This window comes from Dendropsophus ebraccatus, chromosome 9 (assembly GCF_027789765.1).
Source record: "Dendropsophus ebraccatus isolate aDenEbr1 chromosome 9, aDenEbr1.pat, whole genome shotgun sequence".
NCBI classification, from domain to species: domain Eukaryota; kingdom Metazoa; phylum Chordata; class Amphibia; order Anura; family Hylidae; genus Dendropsophus; species Dendropsophus ebraccatus.
This window is the reverse complement of record NC_091462.1, coordinates 37097831-37122218: the sequence shown is the minus strand read 5'-3', so window position 1 is coordinate 37122218 and position 24388 is coordinate 37097831. Positions and strand designations below refer to the sequence as shown.

The 24388-nt window shown below is 42.5% G+C and overlaps 1 protein-coding gene across 3 annotated transcripts; it reads right to left on the bottom strand.

The window, feature by feature from the left end:
- Positions 1-862: 862 nt before the first annotated feature.
- HNRNPA3 (heterogeneous nuclear ribonucleoprotein A3) lies at positions 863-19273 on the bottom strand. Of its 3 annotated transcripts, XR_011364532.1 has the most exons (14): positions 19178-19273; positions 17731-17757; positions 17130-17252; positions 15526-15672; positions 15223-15433; positions 14346-14435; positions 14164-14268; positions 14012-14080; positions 12845-12988; positions 12299-12418; positions 11898-11982; positions 4660-4720; positions 2504-2566; positions 863-997 (listed from the first exon to the last, which is right to left on the bottom strand). XR_011364532.1 is itself a non-coding variant. In XM_069982999.1 (12 exons), exons 1-11 carry the CDS (start codon positions 19196-19198, stop codon positions 11915-11917), a joined length of 1125 nt encoding a protein of 374 aa, XP_069839100.1. In that variant the 5' UTR covers positions 19199-19272; the 3' UTR covers positions 11361-11802; positions 11898-11914. The 3 variants fall into 3 exon arrangements, 2 of the variants coding, with proteins under 2 accessions (XP_069839100.1, XP_069839101.1); XM_069982999.1 differs by lacking the exons at positions 863-997; positions 2504-2566; positions 4660-4720 and adding an exon at positions 11361-11802 and having other exon boundaries at positions 19178-19272; XM_069983000.1 differs by lacking the exons at positions 863-997; positions 2504-2566; positions 4660-4720 and adding an exon at positions 11361-11802 and having other exon boundaries at positions 14206-14268; positions 19178-19272.
- Between the last annotated feature and the right edge of the window lie 5115 nt (positions 19274-24388).

The following is a 24388-nucleotide window of genomic DNA, read 5'->3' as shown; positions in this document are numbered from 1 at the left end:
GAAGCCAATTCTGCGGGACCACATTGATCATGTCCAATCTAGAAATGTCCCCCATAGACCCAGCATCTGTAGGATGCACTGCAGCGAGCATGGCCAGATACCTGTGCCAACCCATCATGACCTTAGTAAGTCACTCCCAGCACATTTAGCATCTGTCTATGGTGGTTATAGTAGATATTAAATGGTGGACATACTGAATCATACTTAACTGTGTAGCTCTAGTTTAAAGGAGTTATCCAGAGCTACAAAAACATGGCCACTTTTCAGCCTCTTGTCTCCATTTCAGATGTGGTTTGCAAGCTCCATTTACCTCAATGGAACGGAGTATGAAACCCCACCCTATCTGGAGACGAGACGGGGGAAAAGTGGCCATGTTTTTGTAGCGCTGGATAACTCCTTAAAGTTTCTCATGATTTCCATCTGCACTGAAGGGAACCTCCATGAAGTTAAAGAATGGTTGACATCAAGACTACCGACAGGAAATTACAACATTTCCAATGTTTGTTTCAAACACCTCTGGGCAAATGCTCTACATAAGAACACTAATGTGAAGCCTTAGTAAAGCTATACAAGTGCATTTTCATGCTATTAAAACTCCCAAAAGTGATGCAAAAATAAGCAAATGTGAGGTCTGTTTAGTCAGACTAATGTTGTTGACAATTTCAGACACAAACATTACTTATATGCATACAGCAGGGATGTCAAACTCACAGCCCTCCAGCTGTTTCTGAACTACAATTTCCATGATGCTTAGACAGCTAAAGATAAGTCTACGAGTACAAAAATAAAATTTTTATGACAAAGTTCTTGTTTTGAATATAGGATGAGGAAGAGATTAGGGAGAAAAGAAAAGCCCACAAAATATAAAAAAATAAAAACCTTTTAATTGCAAAAAACAAAAACAAACAAACAATAAGAAACCAGAATGAATCGATTTCCCAACAGTGTGACAAATTGTCTTCCTTCTTCCTGTTGCGTAATGTCCACTTTCTTAGACCTATGGGTAAAACGTAGTATATTTAGCAATATACAAATCAGTAAAGCATTTTCCCTCAATGATATACTGTGTGAGCTGCACAGACATCCTCAGCACTGGCAATCTTAGGGCAGACAATTAGAAAGGAAAACTGCTCTAAGTATATGATTACCAATTTTTCTTTTATTATAAAAAGAAATATATTGTGTTACACTTCAAGATTTTAGTCCATGCTCAGAGTAGTTGTACATCTTAGACCTTGTAGATGTGACTAAAGGTTTGGCTGAAGCATCTGATGCTTTTTATTCTCTTATAGCTTCTTATAACTTTAATGATCTAGAAACTGTGCATTAAGCGATACTCCAGTGTCAGAAATATATAAATATAAATTAAACCACCCCAAGACAGGGCTCAAGGACCAGAGCCCAATTTTGAAATCTAACCTGTCTTACTGTATGCAGTTCTCAGTGATGCTATAACTTATCCAAGTGATTCCAAGACAGTTCGCTTATGACATTGTACTTTAGGTTAGGAGGTAAATTTTGACAGAAATCCTTACAATTTTCCTTTACATTTTAAAAATGCTTACATTTAATTTTTTTAATCATGATAATTTTATTGTCAGCGTCATTATGCACACGACGATGTGATTTTTTTCTCCCTACATTAGCATTGGATATTATAGGTTTATTACACTATATTTTTGTGTTTACTTCAATATCTGATTGATGACAGGCAGATTACATTGCAATGCAGATTTGCATTGCATTGTAATCTGCCTGTCATAGGCAAAGCTGATCCAGCTCTGATTTAGGGCTGAACCAGATTATCGCTTCACACAGCCCCAATGTGAAAAGAGGGATAATTTTCCCTGTATTCTACACTACAGATTCTGCCATTGCACTGACTGCAGCACCTAGAGGGTTAACTGTCGCGATCTGGACTAGGCAGAAGTGGTGGATGCCCAGCTATCACTGAGAGGCAGGACCTGCTATGGATGACACAGGCACAGCTCCTGCGCCTGTTTCATCCCAGGGCCTAACTGTACAAGAACGCACTGCAAAAAGGAACTTACAGTTATGTCTATAGTCAGGAACAGGTTAATAAATCTGAATGAGTAGCAGCTGGGACAGGAAAAAAAATCAGGTGACTTTTTTACACACATATGGACACATCATGCAGCCTCAAATTTACTATGTAAAAGGAGTTAGTCTGAAATATTCAACCTATCTGCTGCTTAGAAGTAGTCACAGATTATTCTTCCGTCAGAATGCACTAACATGACAAAAATGAAAGTTATTCAACCTATCAGTGAACATTTTAACCAATACCTGACAGTCCTCTTAAAATTCAAAGCTTTAGTAAACTAGGCGAGAGGTAGAATAGCAGGATTACATTTTGTTCAAATGGCCTCAGGACAAGAGGGGATTTCTGTAATGTGAGCATGGAAAGCGTCTGCTGTAAGTACATAATGTACAGAATCTGATCAGCTCACTTGTCAGCTGCTGCTTGACCTTCTACACTCACCAGTCAGACGACATCCAGGAGCTTCTCTATACATTCTCTAAGTATACGGCATCCTTGAAATACCTGGGGGGGGAAAGTATATGGCTGATGGGTACAAAATAGGTTGTGCTGAATTTAACCAATGTCAAAAGTATCTTAAACAGTGTTTAGAATGGATTGATCGGTATGAATAGAAATAATCCTTTTCACCTATAACACAGTAAAGCAAACTGGCACAGCTCACCAGGCTGGGGCTAAGGCAGCCTTGCAAACCAGAGATCCAGGATGGAAAGGCAGGTCACTGTAGAACTATGGTAGCATTTATTTCAGAGAAAGGTCAACTCCAGCATCAGATAGAACTTAACCCCTTAAGGTCAAAGGCAATTTTTTAGTTTTTGCAACTTTATGTTTAAAAGGCCATAGCACTTGCATTTTTTCACCTAGAGACCCACATGAGCCCTTATTTTTTGTGACCCCAATTGTAATTTGCAATGACAGACTTTATTTTACCATACAATATGCTGCAAAACCAGAAAAAAATCATTTGCGCTGTCAAATTGAAAAAAGGAATTTGTTTTCATTTCAGGGAGTTTCGTGTTTATGCCTTTCAACCTGGGGTAAAACTGACTTGTTATGCATGTTCCTCAAGTTGTTACGATTACAACGATATGTAACATGTATAACCTTTTTATGTGATGGCTTGTTAAAAATTTAAACCATTGTTAACAAACACAAGTTCCTTAAAAATCGCTCTATTCCCAGGCTTATAGCGCTTTTATCCTTTGGTCTATGGGGCTGTGTCAGGTGTCATTTTTTTGCGCCATTATGTTTACTTTCTATTGGTACCTTGATTGCGCATATAAGACTTTTTGATTGCTTTTTATTACATTGCAGGCCAGTGCAATGTATTGCCGAGCCTGGATCAGCGTCATTGCGACGCTGAGGCCTGGCACGGGCAGAAGAACGGATCTCCCCCCCCCCCCACTAGACACCAGGGATGCACGGAGCAAAGCCTCTAAATGCAGCTGTCAGGTTTGACAGCTGCATTTAGAGGCTTAAATAGCCGGCTAATAGAGGCGCTCCCCGGCTGTACAAAACAGCCGGGAGCGGCACCATTCAGAGCTGTGTCCCGGCGGGACCCCTCTCTGAACTCCCCCCGCGGCACCATGACGTATCAGATACGTCATGGTCGCTAAGGGGTTTAAGGGAATTTCCAGGCAAAACTGACTGATAAGCTATCCTCAGGATGTGTCACTGATCAAGACTTGATAGGGTGCCAACACCCACCAATCAACTGTTCAGCACCCACACTGCACAGGGAACAGTGGTGATGTGCAAGTGCAGTTCAGCTCCTATTTATGCCAACAGTATCCAGGTCCAGCCACTACACTGAACTGAGCCAACTCACTGTGTAGTGCGGGCGTCTGACAACTGATCGACAAGGGTGGAAGGCAGCAACACCACTCAGTCAGTGACTAATGACTGATCCTGTGGATAGCTTAGACTGTTCTGCCCAGAAACCCCCTTTAAAAAGGTAGTGTCAGCAGGCATTTATGTTCTAAACTGCTGATACAGCAGTGAGAACAAGGAGACACATGGTACCTGTCACATGTGTGAATCCACACTGTAGAACAACAATCTTATTCCTTGGTGCAAAAAGACCTAGAACCCCTCCTCACTCCCTTTTATCCCTGACCCTGCTTGTTACTCGCTTCCAACAGATGCTGCCTATTTAAGCCAGTGCTGGGAGGGGGAGTGAGGAAGCATTGTGCCAGATCTGAAGCTTAGAAAAGCCTTACTTTGCACAGAAAAAATAAAAAGCACTCTTTTAGGGGCCATTTAAAACAGAAAAGATTATCTGCTGGTCTATTCACTCTATGGGAGCCACCAAAATAGTGTTCAGCTTTTTCTGGCGACTCCCAAAGACAAGTAGTAAAGCAGAACTGCTCATGTGCGAACGCTGCTCCATTCAGACATCAGCCTCAGGACCAGGTTGTATTGTGTGACAAACCCTAAAGGGAACAGAATGTAATCCCTGCATTCTGACTTCAAAAACCAGTTTCTCCAAGAGCATTTAGTCTGTAGTTGCCCTGAGGCGCTTTGTATATTATTCTTAGTGCACCATAAGTGGATGTGCAGATGTCTCAGCATACACAGTGACACAAAAACACACTTACTCATTCATAATGAGGTCCAGAGAACAACCATAGTTGTGTTCACCAAGCTACTCCATGCCTCCTGTGAAACAAAAAGGGATGTTATTACAACTTAATAATAAGAGCTGCAGTCTATAGGGTAGAGAATAAAAGCACACCTTACCTATTCTTATGGCCCTTGCTTTCAGGTCTCAATGCTAGACCTATTGGCTTTCTGTCACACCTGTAGTACAGTAGCTATCATTCTAGTAGGCTCCAAATGATGTTGGACTCGTCCTAGACTGTCTTCGTTATTCAGCTGTAACTAGTCTTGGGGAAGCTCCTCACTATCAGCATAGTAACTCCTGCATTCACTTCTTGGAAACTTGCAGCTCTTGTTCCTGCTGTAACTCCTTTAATAATGCTGACTGAGTCCATACCGTAATGGCGGTAGAGGTGCTGTGCTAGAAAGGTCTCAAGTAATCCACTGGTCTATAAGGCAGGACAGCTTAGAATATTCTAGTACAGAAGATTATACTTAACTCCATACAATGAACTAATATAGAGCAGCCTCCTTAAAGTTTGAGCTACTCAACATAGCTGTATCTTTGTACTTTGTTTTCCAACTCTTGGCCTACCCTTAGGTCAGACCAGTGGTTGACTGGCAGTAACTGGTACTACAACTTAGTACTATCCACTCGAACAGGACTAAGGTGCAGTATCTGGCACCAAAATGCCGAAATACATGTAATGGGGATGCAGCTCTCAAAAGTGCCACGGTCCATTATGTCGGTGGTAGGGGTCAGACAGCAATGGCCTGGCCTAAGGATAAGGCTTCAGTACCTAAGCACCAGAAAACTCCTTCAAGTGATCATTTTGCTGTGACATTAGGAACACAACCTAGATTTACTAAAGTGCAATATGTTTTAGTACGTTTCACAGAAACTAGAGATGAGCACAGGATGAGCACGCTCGAGTCCGATCACTCAGCATTTAAATACTGGTGGCTGAGGTTGGATGCAGCCCTAGTGCCACATCAAACTTCAGCCACCAGTATTCAAATGCCGAACGAACAGACTAGCATGCTCAACTCAAATACAAACCTCTTAAATTGACTCATCTAAGGGCCCTATTCCACCAACAGATCTGACGACAGATTATCTGCCAAAGATTTGAAGCCAAAACCAGGAACAGACTATAAACAGAGAACAGGTCATATAGAAAAGACTGGATTTCTCCTCTTTTCAAATCCACTCCTGGGTTTGGCTTCAAATCTTTGGCAGATAATCTGTCAGATCTGTTGGTGGAATAGGGCCTTAAGCTAAAACCAGAAGGAGCCAAGAACTCATGTCCGTTCTCAATTTTTCTAAGTTATCAATGTAGACATCAGTGTTATTCTATTATTCTGTATTAGGATTTTTTTTTTATAAAACCCTGCACTTTTGTAAATCAAGGCTCTGCATGTTGATACATTGTTAAACATTTTAGATTTGTTGCACTTAAGGATCATTTTACTACTCAGTCTTTAAATTTTTCCACAAGGAACTCATACATCAACCCCTTTTGAGGGGACTATGGGAAAACCATGGGCAAGTTTTCCTGCATACCTCCATAAGGTTCATATACAGCCTTTACACCTGAGGGGAAAGCAAAATTAAGCAATTCACAAACCAGATCTTAACCTTTCAATTCGTCAGTATCTGTTGCCGAGTACTGTTCCATTTCTCAGACCTTTCACATTACTGACAATACTATTTTTTAGGCCGGGCTTAACAAAACTATCAATAAGCTACACTGTTCAGATGTGGCTGCACAAAGTTTTTTTTTTTTATAAAGTTACAGGGATCAGAACACCGAAGCGTGATAGCTGTCCACAGATGAGCAACACTTTATTTTAGGGTAGCTTCACACATTCAGAATTGGTGGATTTCAGAGTTCCACTGCATTTCCCGGTACTGTCATTTTCTATGGGTTTACTCACAGCAGATATTTAATTCCACTGCCCCATCCCACTTAAGCGTCCATGCACACTACGGAATTGCCACGTATAACCCGCAGCATATTCCGACGCTCGTGTCCGCACGCGGCAGGCATTTCCGCCCGTGCCATAGACACTATTCTATGCACGGGCAGATTACGCATTCTGCCAAAAGTAGTGACATGTCAATTCTTTTGGCGGAATGCATAATCCGCCCCATAGTGTCTATGGCACGGGCGGAAATGCGCCGCCACGTGCCCGAGCGACGGAATACGCGGCAATTCTGTAGTGTGCACGCACCCTAACCCAGCACAACCTTGGTATTACGTTACATAGCTGCACCTTACATAATTCGCAGCAAAATGAAGTCTGCTGTGAGTATGTAAACCAATAAAATTATAATATATATATAATTTTATGACAGTACAGGAAAAACCTGCGGATTTTGCAGCATGAAACCTGCATGTGTCAAGCTACCCTTACAGAAAACCCTATGTTTCAGGCTCTTAGAGTGGGCCGTCAGCAGGTTACTGGTATGTAAGCAAAGGCCATGGCTGTCTAGGGATTTTTGACTCTGAATCAGTGCATAAGGATTGAACCTTCCAGCACAAAAATCACATTTTGATACACTAATTACAAAGTTAAAAAAAAAAGTCATTGAGGTCATTACCTAATCTGCAGACGTACAGCAAATTGAGCACCACCTCTTGGATAGTTATGAACAGCCCGAGAGGTGTTTCTAACAAGTCAATGGGGTGAAGTTTGCTGGACTTTTGCTGCCCAGGGGAAACTCCTTGTGGGGTTTTACAGCTAGTTAAAGGGGTTATCCAGCGTTAAAACATGGCCACCTTCTTCCAGAGACAGCCCCACTCTTTGTCTCCAGCTTGGGCGGGGATTTGCTGCTCAGTTCCATTGAAGTGAATGGAGCTTAATTGCAAACCGCACCTGAACTGGAGACAAGAGTCGTGTTGTCTCTGGAAGAAAGTGGCCATGTTTTTGTAGCACTGGATAACCCCTTTTAAGTGCGATTCCTGCCCACCAAAACAAAAGGTATGCCCAGATTCAGGGTCAGGCTTGTAAAGCCTTGGCAATAACATACACAAAAAAACCTTGCCCACAGGTCTGCTTTAAAAGGGGCTTCAAAAAAAAAAAAAAAACCATGGCCACTTTCCTCCAGAAACAGCACCACTTTTCTCAGTTTGGCAGTTTACAGCTCAGTTCTACCACAGTGAAAGGAGCTTAACAGTAATACCACACACAACCTGGAGATAAGTGTGGCACTGTTATGCAAGAAAGCAGTTTTGATCCTGGATAACCAGTTATCCAGTGCTACAAAAACATGGCCAATTTCTTTCAAAGACAACACGACTCGTCTCCAGTTCAGGTGCAGTTTGCAATTAAGCACCATACACTTCAATGGAACTGAGAAGCAAAACCCTGCCCAAGCTGGAAACATGAGTGGGGCTGTCTCTGGAACTAAGTGGCCATGTTTTTGTAGCGCTGAATAACCGCTTTAAAGGGTTGTGCAAAGCTACTTAACATTTTACCAAGACCTTTATGGTAGGCAAAGCAAGCTAAGCATGGTACCCTTAACTCCAGACTATTTATATTAGATAGAAACATGTGGAAATTACCATTTACCAAAGAAATTGCAATCCGTATCTCTGATAGCATTGGGACAACTTCTTCAGGTAAGGGAAATAAGTGTGCAGTTGTAACAGCAATACAGCTGACTTATATAAAAGCCTTACGAGGAGGCAAAAAATGCATTCCTACATGATCTATGGTGTTTGATGGTCAACTGAAATACCTACAAATTTTATACCTGTCATGCACCATGACATTACCTATATCTCAAATTGTATTGGTCAGATTCCTTTTATTGGGCTTCCTCAAAATAAAGTTGATCACAGGACATCTCTTATAATGGACCATCCAGTGTTCAACACCCTACACCACCACCACAGGGGAAGTGAAGCATTATATGGTGGCCATTACAATCACTAGACCTGCCAAATATGCAAACTTTGCCCTCTTGGCAGCAGACTCCCGACCCCCACCTCTGGAATGCTCTAACAGGGTGCTAAAAACAACTATGGAGACAAACATTTGTTTTGTTAGACTGCTTGTAAATATCTTAATTATAAGGGTCATTTACATTACTGTCCGAGCCTGTCCGTTAAAGGAAAAGCCCGGCAAAATTAAAGTATATACAAAGTATATAAAAGTTATACAAATCACAGATATACACTTATTACCATAAATACACAAAGTGCTTTTCCCCCTGAATTTACTACTTCATCAAGGCTTCACTTCCTGGATATGGATACTTCCATGGTGATGTCACGACCTGACTCCCAGAGCTGTGCAGGCTGTGGCTGCTGGAGGGGATGATGGCAGAGGGACACAGGGCACTAAGCATCCCTCTGCCATTATCCTCTCCAGCAGCCACAGTCCGCACGGCTCTAGGAGTCGGGGCGTGACATCACCATTTTATCAAGGAAGTACAGCCCTGATGCAGTAGTAAGTGCAGGGAAAAAGCACTTTATAAGCATTTCCCGTAATAAGTGTATATTGGTGATTTGTACAACTTTTGGTGGGCAATACCTAAATTGGACTTACAATACCCACTGGACTTCTTTAAAATGTGCCAAGCACAGCATACACTGCTACTTTTCACATCAAGGCAGTGGAAATAACCCAACCTCATCATAAGGCAGTGGGGTCTGCAAAGGCACAGTTGTCCAGTGTCTGACAATCAACATGGTTTGTTGTAAAGGACAACCACTGCAAAGCTGTATTAGAACACTAGTGCGGGCTGCATATACTTCAGGGACCAAGACAAACTATTTGGAGAATCATGAAGCAAAACTCCAAGAGTAAATGTTTTATGGGAAAGAAAATTATTCACAGGTTAAGAAGCAGGTGTGGCCAAGCTGTTCTACATAGTCTAACAGCCATCTATAAGCTTTCCACAACATGCCAATTAAATGCTTCTATTTTGGCATCTTGCAAGCAGCAGCACCAAGAATGAGAGCAACAGAGGAAGCTGTTAAGGAATAAAAGCACCAACTCGGAAGTGCAAGCATTGTGCCCATCGATACAATCCAGTAGGAATTACACTACTGTCTTTCATATGGGAAATGAAAAATGTAAGAGCATATAGTCTAGCGAGAAGCCATAAAGCATTACAATAAATTTTCATTCCCCCCCCCCAGGAGGAAGGTACTAGTTGATTATACATCTGGGTCTTAACTGGGGTCCTCACTAGACTGCATAATGTTACTTTGGGATTAAACGCACAGTCACTTAACGCAAGAAAACAAACAAAACTGACATGCTGTTTAAGGGTAGCTTCACACGTACTGTATCGCAGCGGATTTGATGGTGCAGATCTGCAGATTTGATCTAAATAACTGAACACAGCTTTAATTCTTCTGCAGATCCTGTATGTGTGAAGGTAACAATCATTCTCCACAGGCAGGACACGCTGTCAAAATCCTGCCACCACACGCTGGAGACAATCTTTGTGGCAACCTCATTAACTGAAATGTATACAAGGTTGCTGGGGGAAGAATTATGTCTTCGACTCAAACCTGAACAGGGAGTGCAGCAGCAGGATTTTGACAACATGTCCTACTGCCAGTGAAAAATCATAGTTACACTTAAAGACTTGTCAAACGTTTTGCTCCATCAAGGTCTGAGTATTAACACCTAGACATTGGCTTGGAACATGGAACAGACTCCATATGTAAACCTTGGTGACAGAAGTGCTCAGCTGCACGCTTCTCTCCTCACTCATTCTACCAATAAGCCAGGGGCTGAGTGTTCCATGATATGTCAAGAATTTGTTTTAGTGACAGGTACACTTTAAAAAGAGGTTGTCTGGGGAGCAGCAGACTGCTGAAGCCTTCTGCGATTTCTCATCTTGGAAGCATGCTTTCTGAGAAAGGAGTGGATGGTGTGCAGCAATACCCATTGTACATTGCATGCAGGCTAAGCTTAGTCTTTATGCAATGATCGGGATATACGACCACTTCCTCTATGTCTAAGAAGGTATGTAATATCAGGTGGTGAGCAGAAGCCTTCAACAGTTTTCTGCTCCCTAGAAAACCCCTTTTAAGTGTTCCAAAAAAAGCACAACAGCCTTTCAGTTGTCCAGAGACAAATGCTGGCTCTCCACGGAAGAATGCTGTGCTAAATAATTGAGGCAAGCTTACAGATACAAGCCAGTTTTATTAGAAAACATACACGGGAGAAGACTCAAGCTGGTATCGAAGGTTAACATACAAATGAGCTCACTTATACAAATAAAAGTACCTGTCCATTACTATAAAGTTTTTATAGTCTTGGCAAGTAAATAAAAAATTGAGACCGAATAGAGGTTCATAAAAGAAAAATACTGAGCCCAGTTCACATTAGATACTTTCATCAGTAAGTCTACTGTAGTGCCACTTTAAGCTCAGATACCTGTTGTAGTTAGATGCTGTACCTAGTTACCTTACAGCAGCCTGGTTTTAGCATAGAGATTAAAAGAAAAATTAGGACAGGGCTACAGGTCACTGTGCCAAGGGGGAGACCTAGAGGCCTGGTATTTGATGTTAAAACAAAGTTACTTTTTTGTCTTTTGATTCTCCGAAACAGAAACTTGACGTTACCATATTAACACTTCAAATACCACTATCAGTAGGTCACTGAGCTAGCACCATTCGAGGCTTTCAGGTACACAGCTATAAATTTTAATAATCTGACATTAACTCATGAATAAAAAAAAAACGCATGTTTATTTAGGTTGAGCAATAGTTTTTGCCCTGTTAAGCGAGGAAACACTGAACTACATGATTTTTTAAAGTTAAAATCTTCTCAATTCTTTATTCCTGCTATCACTAGCACAATTTACAGGGCAGTATACCTGATGTAATGGGAATAACGGGAGACAAACTACAACAGATAAAAAAGACCTCAGGAATGTACATCTAAATCAACACTACATTGCATCAATCATCAGCTGCACTGCTTACAAACTGAGGCTATTACAGTCCTGAACAAGAAATGCCTCCTGTATAAGCTGCGGTAACTTTTCTGACTATGGATCATCGCTGCTCCTGTAGTAGATTTTATAGTTCCTCTAATGCACATGGACGACTGTCTCAAAGTAACCTGCAGCTTTCCTGACAACTCCTCGCTCTCTTGCTAAGAACTGTAGCCTGTTGAATGATATAGGACAAGAAGATTATTATTCAAATGCTTCTTCAGCCAATGTGATTCATTATCACAAGACAACACAACCATTGTACATTACCTTTTTCTGTTGTAGACTCAAAACCTTCTGCTTCCGCCACCTCCATAGCTTCCTCCGCCACTTCCACCACCAGATCCATAGCCACCTATAACAGAAGGTTAGCCCATATACACATTAATATGGGTAGCTCACAATAAATAAGTTATCCACAGCATAGGGTGTAAATGTAACATTGCAGAGGGTGCTGGGACCTCCATTGCCTTCCAGAAGGGGCCCAGACCCCACTCAAGAGAAGCAACTCAAGCTGCCGCTCCCTTCAGCATCTATGGAGCTGGCGAAGAGACTTCCCCCTGCAATCAGACAAATCCCCCATCCTTCGAATAAGGGATAACATTCCAGGGTAAGTTATATTAACAGATAAAGTCACAGCATTAAAGATACAATGGGACCAGACTACACACCACCATAGGGGCCACTGCCACTTCCAGAGCTTCTTCCACTGAAGCTGCCGCCACCTCCCTTCATGGGGCCATAGTTGGACTGTTGTTGACCACCATAGTTTCCAAAGTCATTATAGTTACCTAAAATAAAGGCAAAACAGTCAAAACAATGAATTCCATATTGGCAAAAACAAGTTTCTAATATTCTACAGTATTGGTGTACATGCAAAACTAAAATTCCCATCTTGCCTGGACAGCCATAGCTTTAGTTGTCCAGGCATAGAGGGAATTTAAGTCTTTTAACAGCTGGAGGGCCTGAGTTTGACACGGCTGTTCAACAGCAAGGTTTCACATGGGACGCGTGGGCCTTGCCACCTGTGCCAGAAGTCTGCAAAATATTGCCATCTGACAACAGTACAAAATGAGTCGATGTTGCCAGTTGTGAAAGCCGCCTCCTATCGAACCGTGGTCATTTTGAGAGGTTCTAGAGAATCTATGTAGTTTGTCAGAGGCAATCGTTTAACGTGTTCATTTTTAACGAAAGGAGGTTTTGGGGCAGCTACTTACCACCGAAGTTTCCGCCTTCATTGTAGCCATCATATCCTCCACCGCTGCCACCGCCATATCCACCACCTTGGTTTCCATAGCCTGGGCTACCACCATAGCCTCTGCCACCGTAACCACCAGGGCCACCACCATAACTGCTGCCACCTGGATTACAGAAAAGTCAACATGAAGAAATTGTGTAGAAAAGTGTACTTAACATGTGGCAATGTAGTGTCTGGAGTTGTTTAACCCCTAGACGACCCTGGACGTACCGATACGTCCTGAGCTACGAAGTGCGCTCCGGAGCGGAGTGCGCTTCATAGCAGGTGGGGGCCGGCACCTCACTGTTAATGACACTGCAGCGTGACATTAACTCTTTAAAGCGTGGCATAGCAATGATCAGTGTGAATAATAAAAGTAATGAATGTACAAGTCCCCCAAAGGGACTTAAAATGCATAAAAGATGCATAAAAGTTAAAATCACTAACACTGCCCCAAAACCCTCCGCCAATAAGTTTAAATCACCCCCCTTTCCCATTAAACAAATAAATAAACATAATATACCGTAGCGTGCGTATTTGACCGATTTTATGTTACATTTTATACATAAAATAAAAAGTGATTAAAACGTCCGATCTTCACAAAAAAAAATATATATAACATTTGAGAATCTGTGTGAACCTGCATATGGTTATGTTCAGACTGACCTATAGAGTAATGGTATCAAGTCTCTTACCATATAGTGCATTACGTAGACACAGGAACCCCCGAAACGTTACCATATTGCATTTTGTACGATTTCACCCAATTATACCTTCATAAATAATATATTTGGGATTCCATCATACATGTTATTGTAAAATGAAAGACGCCATTTCAAAGTACAACTATTACTGTAAAAAACAAGCCCCCACGTAGATAGAAAACTGAAAGTGCTAGAGCTCTTAGAAGGGGAGGGAAAAACTAAAGCGCAAAGATCAAAATTTGCGTGGTCCACCGGGTCATTTTGGGCCTGGTCCTCAAAGAGTTAAGTGCGCACGCGCGTGTACGTAATATATAAATTTATATATATATATATATATATATATATATATATATATATATATATATACACACACACACACACACACACACGTGTCCTAAACATACAATATTTCACTCTATACATAAATGTGAATTTAAACTTACCGTCTCCACCAAACCCATTGTATCCATCTCCACCACCGCCATAACCACCTCTGCCACCACCGTAGCCTCCTACAAATGAGAAATCATATTAGATACATATAAATATTTAAGTGTCCAGCCATCATAAACGGACACAGGAAGGTGCAACATGCCTCTGTTTCCAAAGCCACCACCGCCTCCTCTTCCAAAGTTACCTCCTCCACTTCCATAATTTCCACCTCTACCCATGAAGCTGCTTCCTCCTCCACCTCCGCGGCCTAATAAAAAAAACAATACACTGTAACAGCTGCTTTCTACAAAGTTCTATATAGTCATTACACAAAAGTTAACAAACCTCTCTGTGAACTGGCTGTTTGCATCTCCTGCTTTGAAAGGGCCTTTTTCACTTCACAGTTGTGGCCATTGATGGTGTGGTATTTCTGGACTAAAGTACACAAAAAGAAAACACATTAAGATGTTAACAAATTCAAGTTTTAAAGCTGACCTCCACTCAATACACCAAATCCATCTACAGATTTATGTTATGTTTATTAGTACCAATTCAGTGTACCAATGCTAATAGTATTTCCTACACTGTATACTGTACAGTTCACTTTAAGAGCAAAAACTACTGTATACAAGAGAATGGGAGATTATCTGAAGTTTACCTGGATTTCCTTTCAGAAAATCTGGGTAGATTTCCTGACCCACAGGGTTCTATTGGGCACGAATACACCTCAGGATTTTAGAAAATTGATAGAAGAAACCTAGAAATGTGCTATATTTGTCCCATAGAACCCCGACTCCTCTAGATACATATCCTTTAAATGCACATTGTAAGGCAGCCTGGGCGAATGCCTCCGGGCAAAGACGCTGGCCTTTTAACTGTGTTCCTTATGAGCGCTGTTAACTGCTCTGTTGTGTTTGACTGGGATAGGAGCCATTGGCTTAAGACTGTCACTCGTTGCCAGAGGCTACATTATAACTCAGGCCACAAGATGCTACCTCCACCCAGCACTGCGGTGCACAAGTGAAGTCACTAGTGCGCGCACACAGAGCTAAAGAGAAGTTTGCTGGGAGCACCCCTGCAGGAGGCAGAGTTCGATTCCCCCCCCTCGTTTTTACAGCCTCTCATTAAGGGCTTCCTGATCAGGGTTTCTGCACCGTAAAAACAGCCACTATCACGTAAATGGTGACAATGACTTGATGAATTAGACCTCTTAAATACTTACCGACAATTTTGTCAACTGTGTCGTGGTCATCAAATGTAACAAAAGCAAAACCACGCTTCTTTCCGCTCTGACGATCTTCCATAACTTCAATGGTTTCAATCTTGCCATAAGTTTCAAAATAGTCTCGCAAATGGAACTCTTCAGTGTCTTCTTTTATACCACCCACAAAGATCTTCTTTACAGTGAGATGTGCCCCAGGTCTGACAGAATCCTAGAATACATTTTTAAAAAGTTATTGTAGTAAACACAAAATGGAAATCTGAAAATTGCCGGCCAGAGAAGTAGCAAATGAAAAACACATACTTCTCTGGAAACTGCTCTTTTGGGTTCCACAACACGACCGTCAACTTTGTGAGGCCGAGCAGCCATGGCGGCATCAACTTCTTCGACACACGAGTAGGTGACAAAACCAAAGCCCCTGGAACGCTTTGTCTGTGGGTCTCTCATAACCTAAGTATTAAAGTTAATAGGACATCAAACACATTGATAATGCCATCAAGAAAAAAAACTAGATTACTGAAGTCACATGAAAAAAATAAAATTATATAAAATAATTAAGGAATCTGTCAGGATCCTAGAAGAGAGCTGCAGATTGCTGTGGCACTGCAGCTTCCAAGAATAACGTTGCAAATGCTAATCAGCAATAATGCAGGAATTCTTTGTTTTATCTACCCACCACCTATCTGCCCGTGTCTGCTGCTCTGTCCCTGGTGTGGACCCAACACATTCCCTTTAATCAAATCTAGGGCAGGGGAGAGAATGACAATGTAACAGTCATCTAAACTTAAAGGGAACCAATCACGCCGAAAATCCATCTTAAGATAAGGAAACGTGCTGGCACATCACCCAGCACGTTTCCTAAACATCCCCCTGTAACCTCCGTGCCCCCCTCCATCAGTCAGTAATCTTACTTTGAAGAAGTCCCGCGCTGTATGTAAATTTCTGGCAAGTAGTCACGGTGGGCAGGATCAGTCACAGGTCCAGGACGTCTGTAATGGCTGTAATCACACCCAGAGGGGCGTGCTTGAGGTCTGCCTTCCATCCACGTGACCCGGCGGCTTGCGTTTCACGTCGGCGGCGCGCTGACATCATCCGCACGCAGCGCAGACGTCTTTTGTAGTCCGCACATGCGCAGCACGGCGGGAGACGCCGCCGACGTACTGCGCATACGCGGACTCCGGAAGATGACAGCGCTGCGTGCGGATGACGTCAGCGTGCCGCCGCTGTGAAACGCAAGCCCCCAGGTTACATGGATGGAGGGCAGACCTCAAGCACGCCCCTCTGGGCATGATTACAGCTATACAGACGCCCAGTACCTGTGACTGATCATGCCCACCTTGACTAAATCCGCTCACCGTGACTACCTGCCAGAAATTTACATACAGCGCGGGACTTCTTCAAAGTAAGATTACTGACTGATGGAGGGGGGCACGGAGGTTACAGGGGGATGTTTAGGAAACTTGCTGGGTGATGTGCCAGCACGTTTCCTTATCTTAAGATGGATTTTCGGCGTGATTGGTTCCCTTTAAGGCCAAATAAAAATAAATAAATCAGCCCAGCCTAGGAATGGGAGGTACTGTCAAGCTGTCACTCCGTTAAAATTGAAACCTTAATACACTACAGAAAATTACATTGTAGTACTGGCCACATACACAATATTCTTTGGTCTTAAATGGACGCTTTCTTCTGTTCAAGTCACTAGTGCTTGCATCATGATTGAGTTAGAGGGGCTGTCTAGGGATCAAGATAGATATCTACCCTCACTCCCTTTCTATTGTCTCAAAAGGTATAAATCCAAGATGAGGGGGTGGGTGCCATATTGAGATCCCCACAACACCTGCATGTGGCAATCAAGATATGGTACAGGGCAGGTCCACAGCAGGCTAACAATCAATAGGATGACTTACCACACAGTCTGTAAGCTTTCCCCATTGTTCAAAGTGTTCCCTCAGGCTGTCATCTGTGGTCTCGAAACTCAATCCTCCAATAAACAGCTTCCGTAACTGTTCAGGTTCTTTAGGTTCATGTCCCTGTTTGGGGGGAAAGTGTTACTTATATTAATTTCACCAACATATATAGAATGTTACTGGGGACGACAGATCACGCATTATAGGGACTCCCACCAAAAGGAAGTGTACCAAATTTAAAACCTATATCCTAAACACACAAGTGTCCGTAAGATGCATCACCCTGGGGCAACACAGAGGTGGTGACCAATTATAGATGCCTGACAGTAGACATTAGGAGTGCAATCTCCTGGATACTAACAGCCCAACCCATATGTTTATAGTGGACGCAGGAGAATGCTTAACCAACTCTGTTATGCCTTCATTCTAAGGACTGGAGGGATCTTTATTAGTAACCGCCCCCACCCCGATCAGTGAATGACAGCGTATCCTAGCAATATGCACTCACTTATAGACCTAGTCAATTACTTTTAAACACCTTTAAGTGATCATGTTAATGTAGGGGATGGTAAGAGCCTGTGAATACACCCTGGATACTTACTCCATCCTCTGACGATCCCCAATGTTCCTAATGAAAAAAAAAACAAACAAACATTTTTTATTACAACAGACACAATCCACTAACATTATAAGTACTTGGCATAAGCCGAATAAAGGCATATTAAGTTATCTAGAAAAAAAAAAAATCCTCCTACAGAAGAACTATACATTGTCTATTAAGTGGGGTGTTGGAAAGACCTGTACAGCAGAAGGTAAGGGGTAATTTACAGACTGTCGTCCTTACACTAGCGAGAACTTTTTAAAACTGTTTAATAGCTCCCGATATAACCATGATGCTGAGAGCTCCGAGGTCCAGGCTGCAGAACACCACCCATGTACGCACATAAGGCAGATGTGTGAATGACCCCTTACACCCATATAGAGAAGACGATGGCTACTCAGCCTCCCCTCCCCCATGGGCTGACCTCTGCTCAGATTACAGACCTCACAGATGGGCCCCATACAAACAATAGGGTCTAGAGATGTTCATTGTTTGTCCACAGGGCTTGATGTAAAATATTTGACTAAGCGCTGTTAATATATATATCTGCCTCAATGCATTTATAGTATGTCACCAGAAATAGATGGCTGCAGCTGCTTACATGCTACAAGGGACAGAGCTGTTCTAGATTGCTGGTATTCCTAAGGGTTACCTTATCAATAAGTAAAAAAAAAAAAAACCCACTCTATATCTATGCAATTACCCCCCCCCCCCCCCCAAGTTGTAAATAATTGATTTAAGGGCCAATAGGTCATCCAGCAGCTGGCAATGGGGAGGCAGCCAGAGAGATAGGAGCAGCTGCCTGTGTTTTAGCCATTGGCAATGGGGAGGCAGCCAGAGAGATCGGAGCAGCGCCCGTGTTTTAGCCATTGGCAGTGATCAAACATCAACCTACATGGATATATCCGCCATGTTACGCTTAGCAAGCGTTCACCCACGTAGCACGTGACCGCCTCACCACGTGACCCACTCCGCGCCCCGCCCGCCCAGGTTTCCCCTCACACGCGCACGAGCTTTGTCTCGCGCCCACGTGACTCGGCCCTGACGTAGGCCCCGGCTCCCATTTTAGCATCTCCTCGCCTCACGATAGCCGCCATTTGCAGGCCGCAGAGGCGTGAGAGGGGGGGGGGGGGAGCACACAATATACTATAATGGGAGAACTCAGCGCGACTTAGACGCTGCTATAAACGCCGCCACCACCCACCCGCCGGTGTGCACAGCACTCTGGATTTTGTAGCGTTCTATGGCAGGGATTGCCTATGCCTCGATATAATACACAACTACACGTCCCATTGAGCTATAGCACCGGCACCTAGGGGAAAAAGCGCGAAAAGCAGCAAATCCTTCCGCCCCGTGTAAGCGCTGACGCCGCGAGAACATTCGCTAGTGTCCGCACTGTATAAACGCGTAGGGGCCCGAAATATCTCCGTCCTGCAGCCCCACTTACCTCCATCCCTGGTCGAGGCATATTGAGAAGCGCACAGCTCTACCACCACGGCCGCCGAGAAGAAGACGAGAGAGAAAGAGTCTGCGCCAACTGACGTTACCTACGTTCAAGGCGCCAACCCCGCCCACAGCCTCGTTTCCACTCCGGCCCCGCCCACTCACTGCACGGCGCCTCATGACTGACTGAGACCGCCGCCGCCATTTTGTGTATACATTGTGGGCGGGAAAAAAAAGAGTCCTTGTAAAACTGTTGCGTGACCTATTAAAGATGATGGAAAGAGATTGGGTTAACGATAATAATACTTTTATAGCTACTGTTAACTATCTTTGGTAGTAATAAATGTGTATGGTGACGCCACAGCTATAGTCAGCCATGGGGCGTATACACATAAGGATGATATAGCTCCATACAACCTAAGCTGGTGTTCCCCAGCCTGTGGCTATCAATCTACAACTCTCATCATGGCCCGATTTGTTAACAATGTAAAATAGAAGAAGAAATATACCCAGATTTCATGTTAGGCATGTGGAAAATGGACAGGACATGGTTGCTAGATGACTAATGTTTGGCCCATTAAACAAAACGATGGTACACCAGCATCTATTTTTGATAAATGGCCAACATATACTATGAAAGTACGGAGGAAACGTCATGTTATCCCAGCCAGATTCCGCAGCTGCATGCGTCTTCGCTGCTCCCATGAGCTTCATTCTGTGGTTTGTCAGATTCTGCCGTCCGCCCGAAGAATAAACCCGCTAATTCTTCAGGCGGACGGCGGAATCTGGCAAACCACAGAATGAAGCCTATGGGAGCAGTGGAGATGCATGCGGCCGCAAGCAGGTGCAAGCTGCGGAATCCATGGCGGGTGTTCCGTCGGGATTCCGTAGTAAGCACATACCCTTACACGTGCATTTTAGAGATGTTTTGAAGCTCACAACGTTTAATGGCGTCCTTTTAGGACTAAGGAAATGTGCACACTACGAAATTGTTGACAATACGGTTTATGATCCTTTGTGTTCTGTCTTATGCCATACGATTGCTAGAGTAGCGGGTTACTTTGAGACAGGACACATCTTTGTAGTTCATTTTAATTTTTCCTATCACCCATTTATCTTATGTTGTGGTCTACCTTTTTACATATATGGTATTTGGTTATTTTTTTAAATACGTTTTAATGATATTTTATGTGAAATTTCTATCATGTTATGAACATAACTGTGATTAATAAATTTTATAGTGCTTCAGAATTTATGCCCATGGTCCTTTTTGTATTCACACTACGAAATTGTGGCAGATCACCTGCCACGCATTCCGCACCTCACGGCCGCGCAGACCTCTTCCTGTGCTATAGACTCCATTCTATGGTCAGGCAGATTCCGCCGTCTGCGTGAAGAATGAATCCATTCACTCTTCGCACGGACGGTGGCAATCTGCCTGTACATAGAATGGAGTCTATGGCACAGACAGAGATGCGAGTGGACATGAGCTGCTGATTCCACGGCGGGGGATCTGCCCAGATTCCGTAGTGAGCACATTGCCAAACACAAAACCCAAAGAAAAAAGCTAAATGTCATGTCTACAAAAATGTCACATGTACTATAAGATGTCGTGTGGTTCAATGGAATTCAAAGGAGAATGCATTACCAAGGTTAAATGGGTGCATATTAAATCAAAATATAAGCCTTTCACGCTTCAAATACACAGTGTGAACAGGCTGTAGCCATGTTTTCCAGGACTCCCTAGGGCTGGATCCATCCTCTGCAGCCACCAGTATTCAAATACTCCATGCTTTGGTTCGGACAGGTATGAGCATGCACGAGATTCGTTAGCTAGTGGGCAACACTATAGTTTTTAATGAGTGTCGGCATTAAAAAGAAAAATACATCTATATATCTCATACCAGAAGATTTATGCAAAAGCTGCACATCTAAGCGTAAGTCTACATTGGTACACAAAATGCATAAAAAGTCTCATGAGATAAATCCAATGAAATATCACACAGTATACATACACTATAGAAATAGGATTATATTTAAATACAGTAATGGCTCTTTTACACGGAGCGATTATTGCTGACGAGAAGCGATCATTCAACCAATAATCGCCCTGTGTAATGCTGCGTTTACACGGAACGATTATTGTTCGAATTTTAGCAATAACGATTGTCTTTGATCGATAATCGGCTCGTGTAAACACAGCGAACGATCAAGCGACGAACGATAAATCGTTCATTGTGATCTTTCAACAGATTCTCAAATCAGCGTTGGTCGTTCACTGAAAATTTGCAGATTGTTTAGTGTAAACAGTCAACGATTCACCCTATGTGTGAGATAGGCTTAAGCTATCTTAAAACGATCACAATAACGATTTTTCCAAACTATATATCGTTCCATCTAAACGCTGATCATCATAAAAAACACATTGTTACTTTGAAATTGTTAATCGTTCGATTGGACGGATTATCGCTCTGTGTAAACGCAGTATAAGGCTATGTTCCCACAACGTCTCCTTAAGACAAGTGAGCACTGTTTGGTGAGTTTGCGTCTGTATGTGGCCCCATATTAGACCTTTTAAAAAATTCAAATGCCTCCTTTCTTGGAACAAGAGCCAACTGGAGTTCACCCACCGGGCAGGACAGTCAGGGTGTATAATGCAGTTTTTAAATATGTAAAGACATCCCAAAAAAATATGTACTATATATATATGTAAACTTAGATTTAGGTTATGTCATGTACTGTAAGGCTATGTTCACACTGCGTATGAATCCGTCCGTAGATCGTACGCCGCCGTACATGTGCGGCTGAAACTACGGGCGTGGGAAAAATAGACATGCGGCCAGATGCGCACGAACATACGCCCGCAGTACAGTTATGCTTCCCTAGCTTGTTTCGAAGCGATCGAAGGCAGGTCATTTACTTGGAAATCTTCGCCCAGCCCCGTAAACCACACAGAACCTTTTGGATCGAAAAATCAAGTTCAATTTGGCTGAAATAAGTACTACGTATGGGACCGCATGGAAATCCACGGCCGTGTTTCAACATTTCCGTCCTCAAACAATGGTCTTGTTCATTTTTCACGGCGCCGTATACGATCCGGCCGTAAGCTCATACGTAGCGTGCACTGTGCGGGCGTATATCATATACTTTCAAGCGAACGCATCAACCTCAAAACTACCTGCGTATATTCGCGGTTCGCACTACGGACGGATTCATATGCAGTGTGAACATGGCCTAAAGCCGTATTGTATAGATGCAGTATTATGTGGTTACACTTTTATGTTATGTTATGTTTTGCTGTATGGTATAACTATAGGGGGTGCAGAGGGTATGGCTGCACCTAGTGACTGGCTCACTAGGTCTCTCTTTACTACATGATCTGACCTGCACTAAAATTGAAGCATCGTATTTGGGGTCCCTGTTACTGATCTTATGCTGGGGCCCTGCATCTTCATGTTAGGGCTATGTACATGGCAGTGTTATGGTGCACTACTATATAAAGTGCTCCTTGTTATATAAATCAAGGGCCCATTAAATATAAATTTGATGTGGTAAATTAATATATGGTGGCAGTACCTACTTACAATACCTACAAAAGTACTTGTTTTATTTGCTGCATTAACATATAATAAACAGGAAGTTCTGAAACATGGCACAAAAGGATTTGTCCTATTAGAATGCATGGGAGGTCGGCTGACTGCCCCTCCTCCTTGTGTCTTGGGTGTATTCATATAACAATGCCCATGTTTTTATATAAACATGCTTAACATAACCTATTGTCCATTTTCTTTGACAACAGAAAATGATTTGCAGGAAGCTTCTATTCAATTTAAAACCAAACAGCCAACAGGTTTCAAGAACAAAGATATAACACAGCTTTCCTGTTTCGAGTTACAAAAAGTCTATTGATTTATTACAATGTACTTCAGTGCTAAGCAAGCATCTTCATGTACATGAAAAAGTCCAATCAAGCTAGGAATAGTATTAGGCTACGTTCACATTAGCGTTCGTCCTTCCGGCACCATTCCGTCATCCTTTTCCGTTTTAGAGAAAGCAAAACGGAAATTGTTATAATCCCCATAGGATAAGTTATAATCCCCATAGGTTTCAATGATATTTTATTGTGCTCCGTTTGACCAAACAGTGTTCCGATAGCATGCAATCCTTTCAAGTTCCGTTTTTCTCAATGGATGAAAAAATTGTGTTTGAAGTATTTTTTTTTCCGTTTTCAAAAAAAGAACTTAAACGGATCGATGCAATCCTTTTTTTTTTTTATAATGATAGTAAATGGTGACGAATCGAAACAGAAGGTTAATCCGTTTGTGTCCGTTGTTCAAGTTTCCTACCCATTCCGTTTTCTAGTTGGAGTATGCGCAGAAGGGGAGAGAAGACAGGAAGTTCTTCTGGGAAGGAAGGGGAGAGCTGGAAAAAAAAGTGAAAAACGGACACGAACGGAATTACAAACGGATGACGACGGAAGCAAACGGAGGGCAAGCTTCTGCTAATTTTACTAAAATAAACGGATACACTAACATTTTTGGCTATCCGTTTGCATCCGTTGATATCTGTTAGCAAATCCGTCTTTAGCTATCCGTTTACAAAAATTGAATGGATCCGTCAGTTTCATGTAAAAACGCTAGTGTGGCCGAGCCCTTGGGCTATGTTCACACATGGTAAAATAAAAGCTGAATATGAACTTTGAGTGAAAATAAAACAGTGTGTGAACTGGGCATATTTTTCAAAAGGAGGTGGCATGTAATGACCATGTTTATTATTTGGACATTTGTAATCAATTACGGACGTTATTCTGTACGGTGTGCACTGCTGACCAATTTCCAACTGACCTCACTGGAGCGCCTTATTATGCTGAAAATATGGCCATATTTGTACGTTAAAATAACAGCCGTATTTTTACCTCAAAATTACAGTTTTGTTTTTTTTTGTTTTTTTTTACAGCATGTGTGAAAATTTACCCACGAAGTTCATTCCAAATTAATTCATGGACAATTTAAGGTTATGATCCCACAGCATTTTCTTTGGCCATTTCACAGATGTTTTTTGGGGGCTGTTGTCATTTTGGCGCAAAAACACGACTATTTTATGCAGTTTACATAATAAGCTAACTTCACACAATGGGGGACATTTATTAAGTCCAAAGTTTTCTGCACCGGACTTAAAAATGTCCCCGCAGCTCCGGCACTATGGAGATTTATGT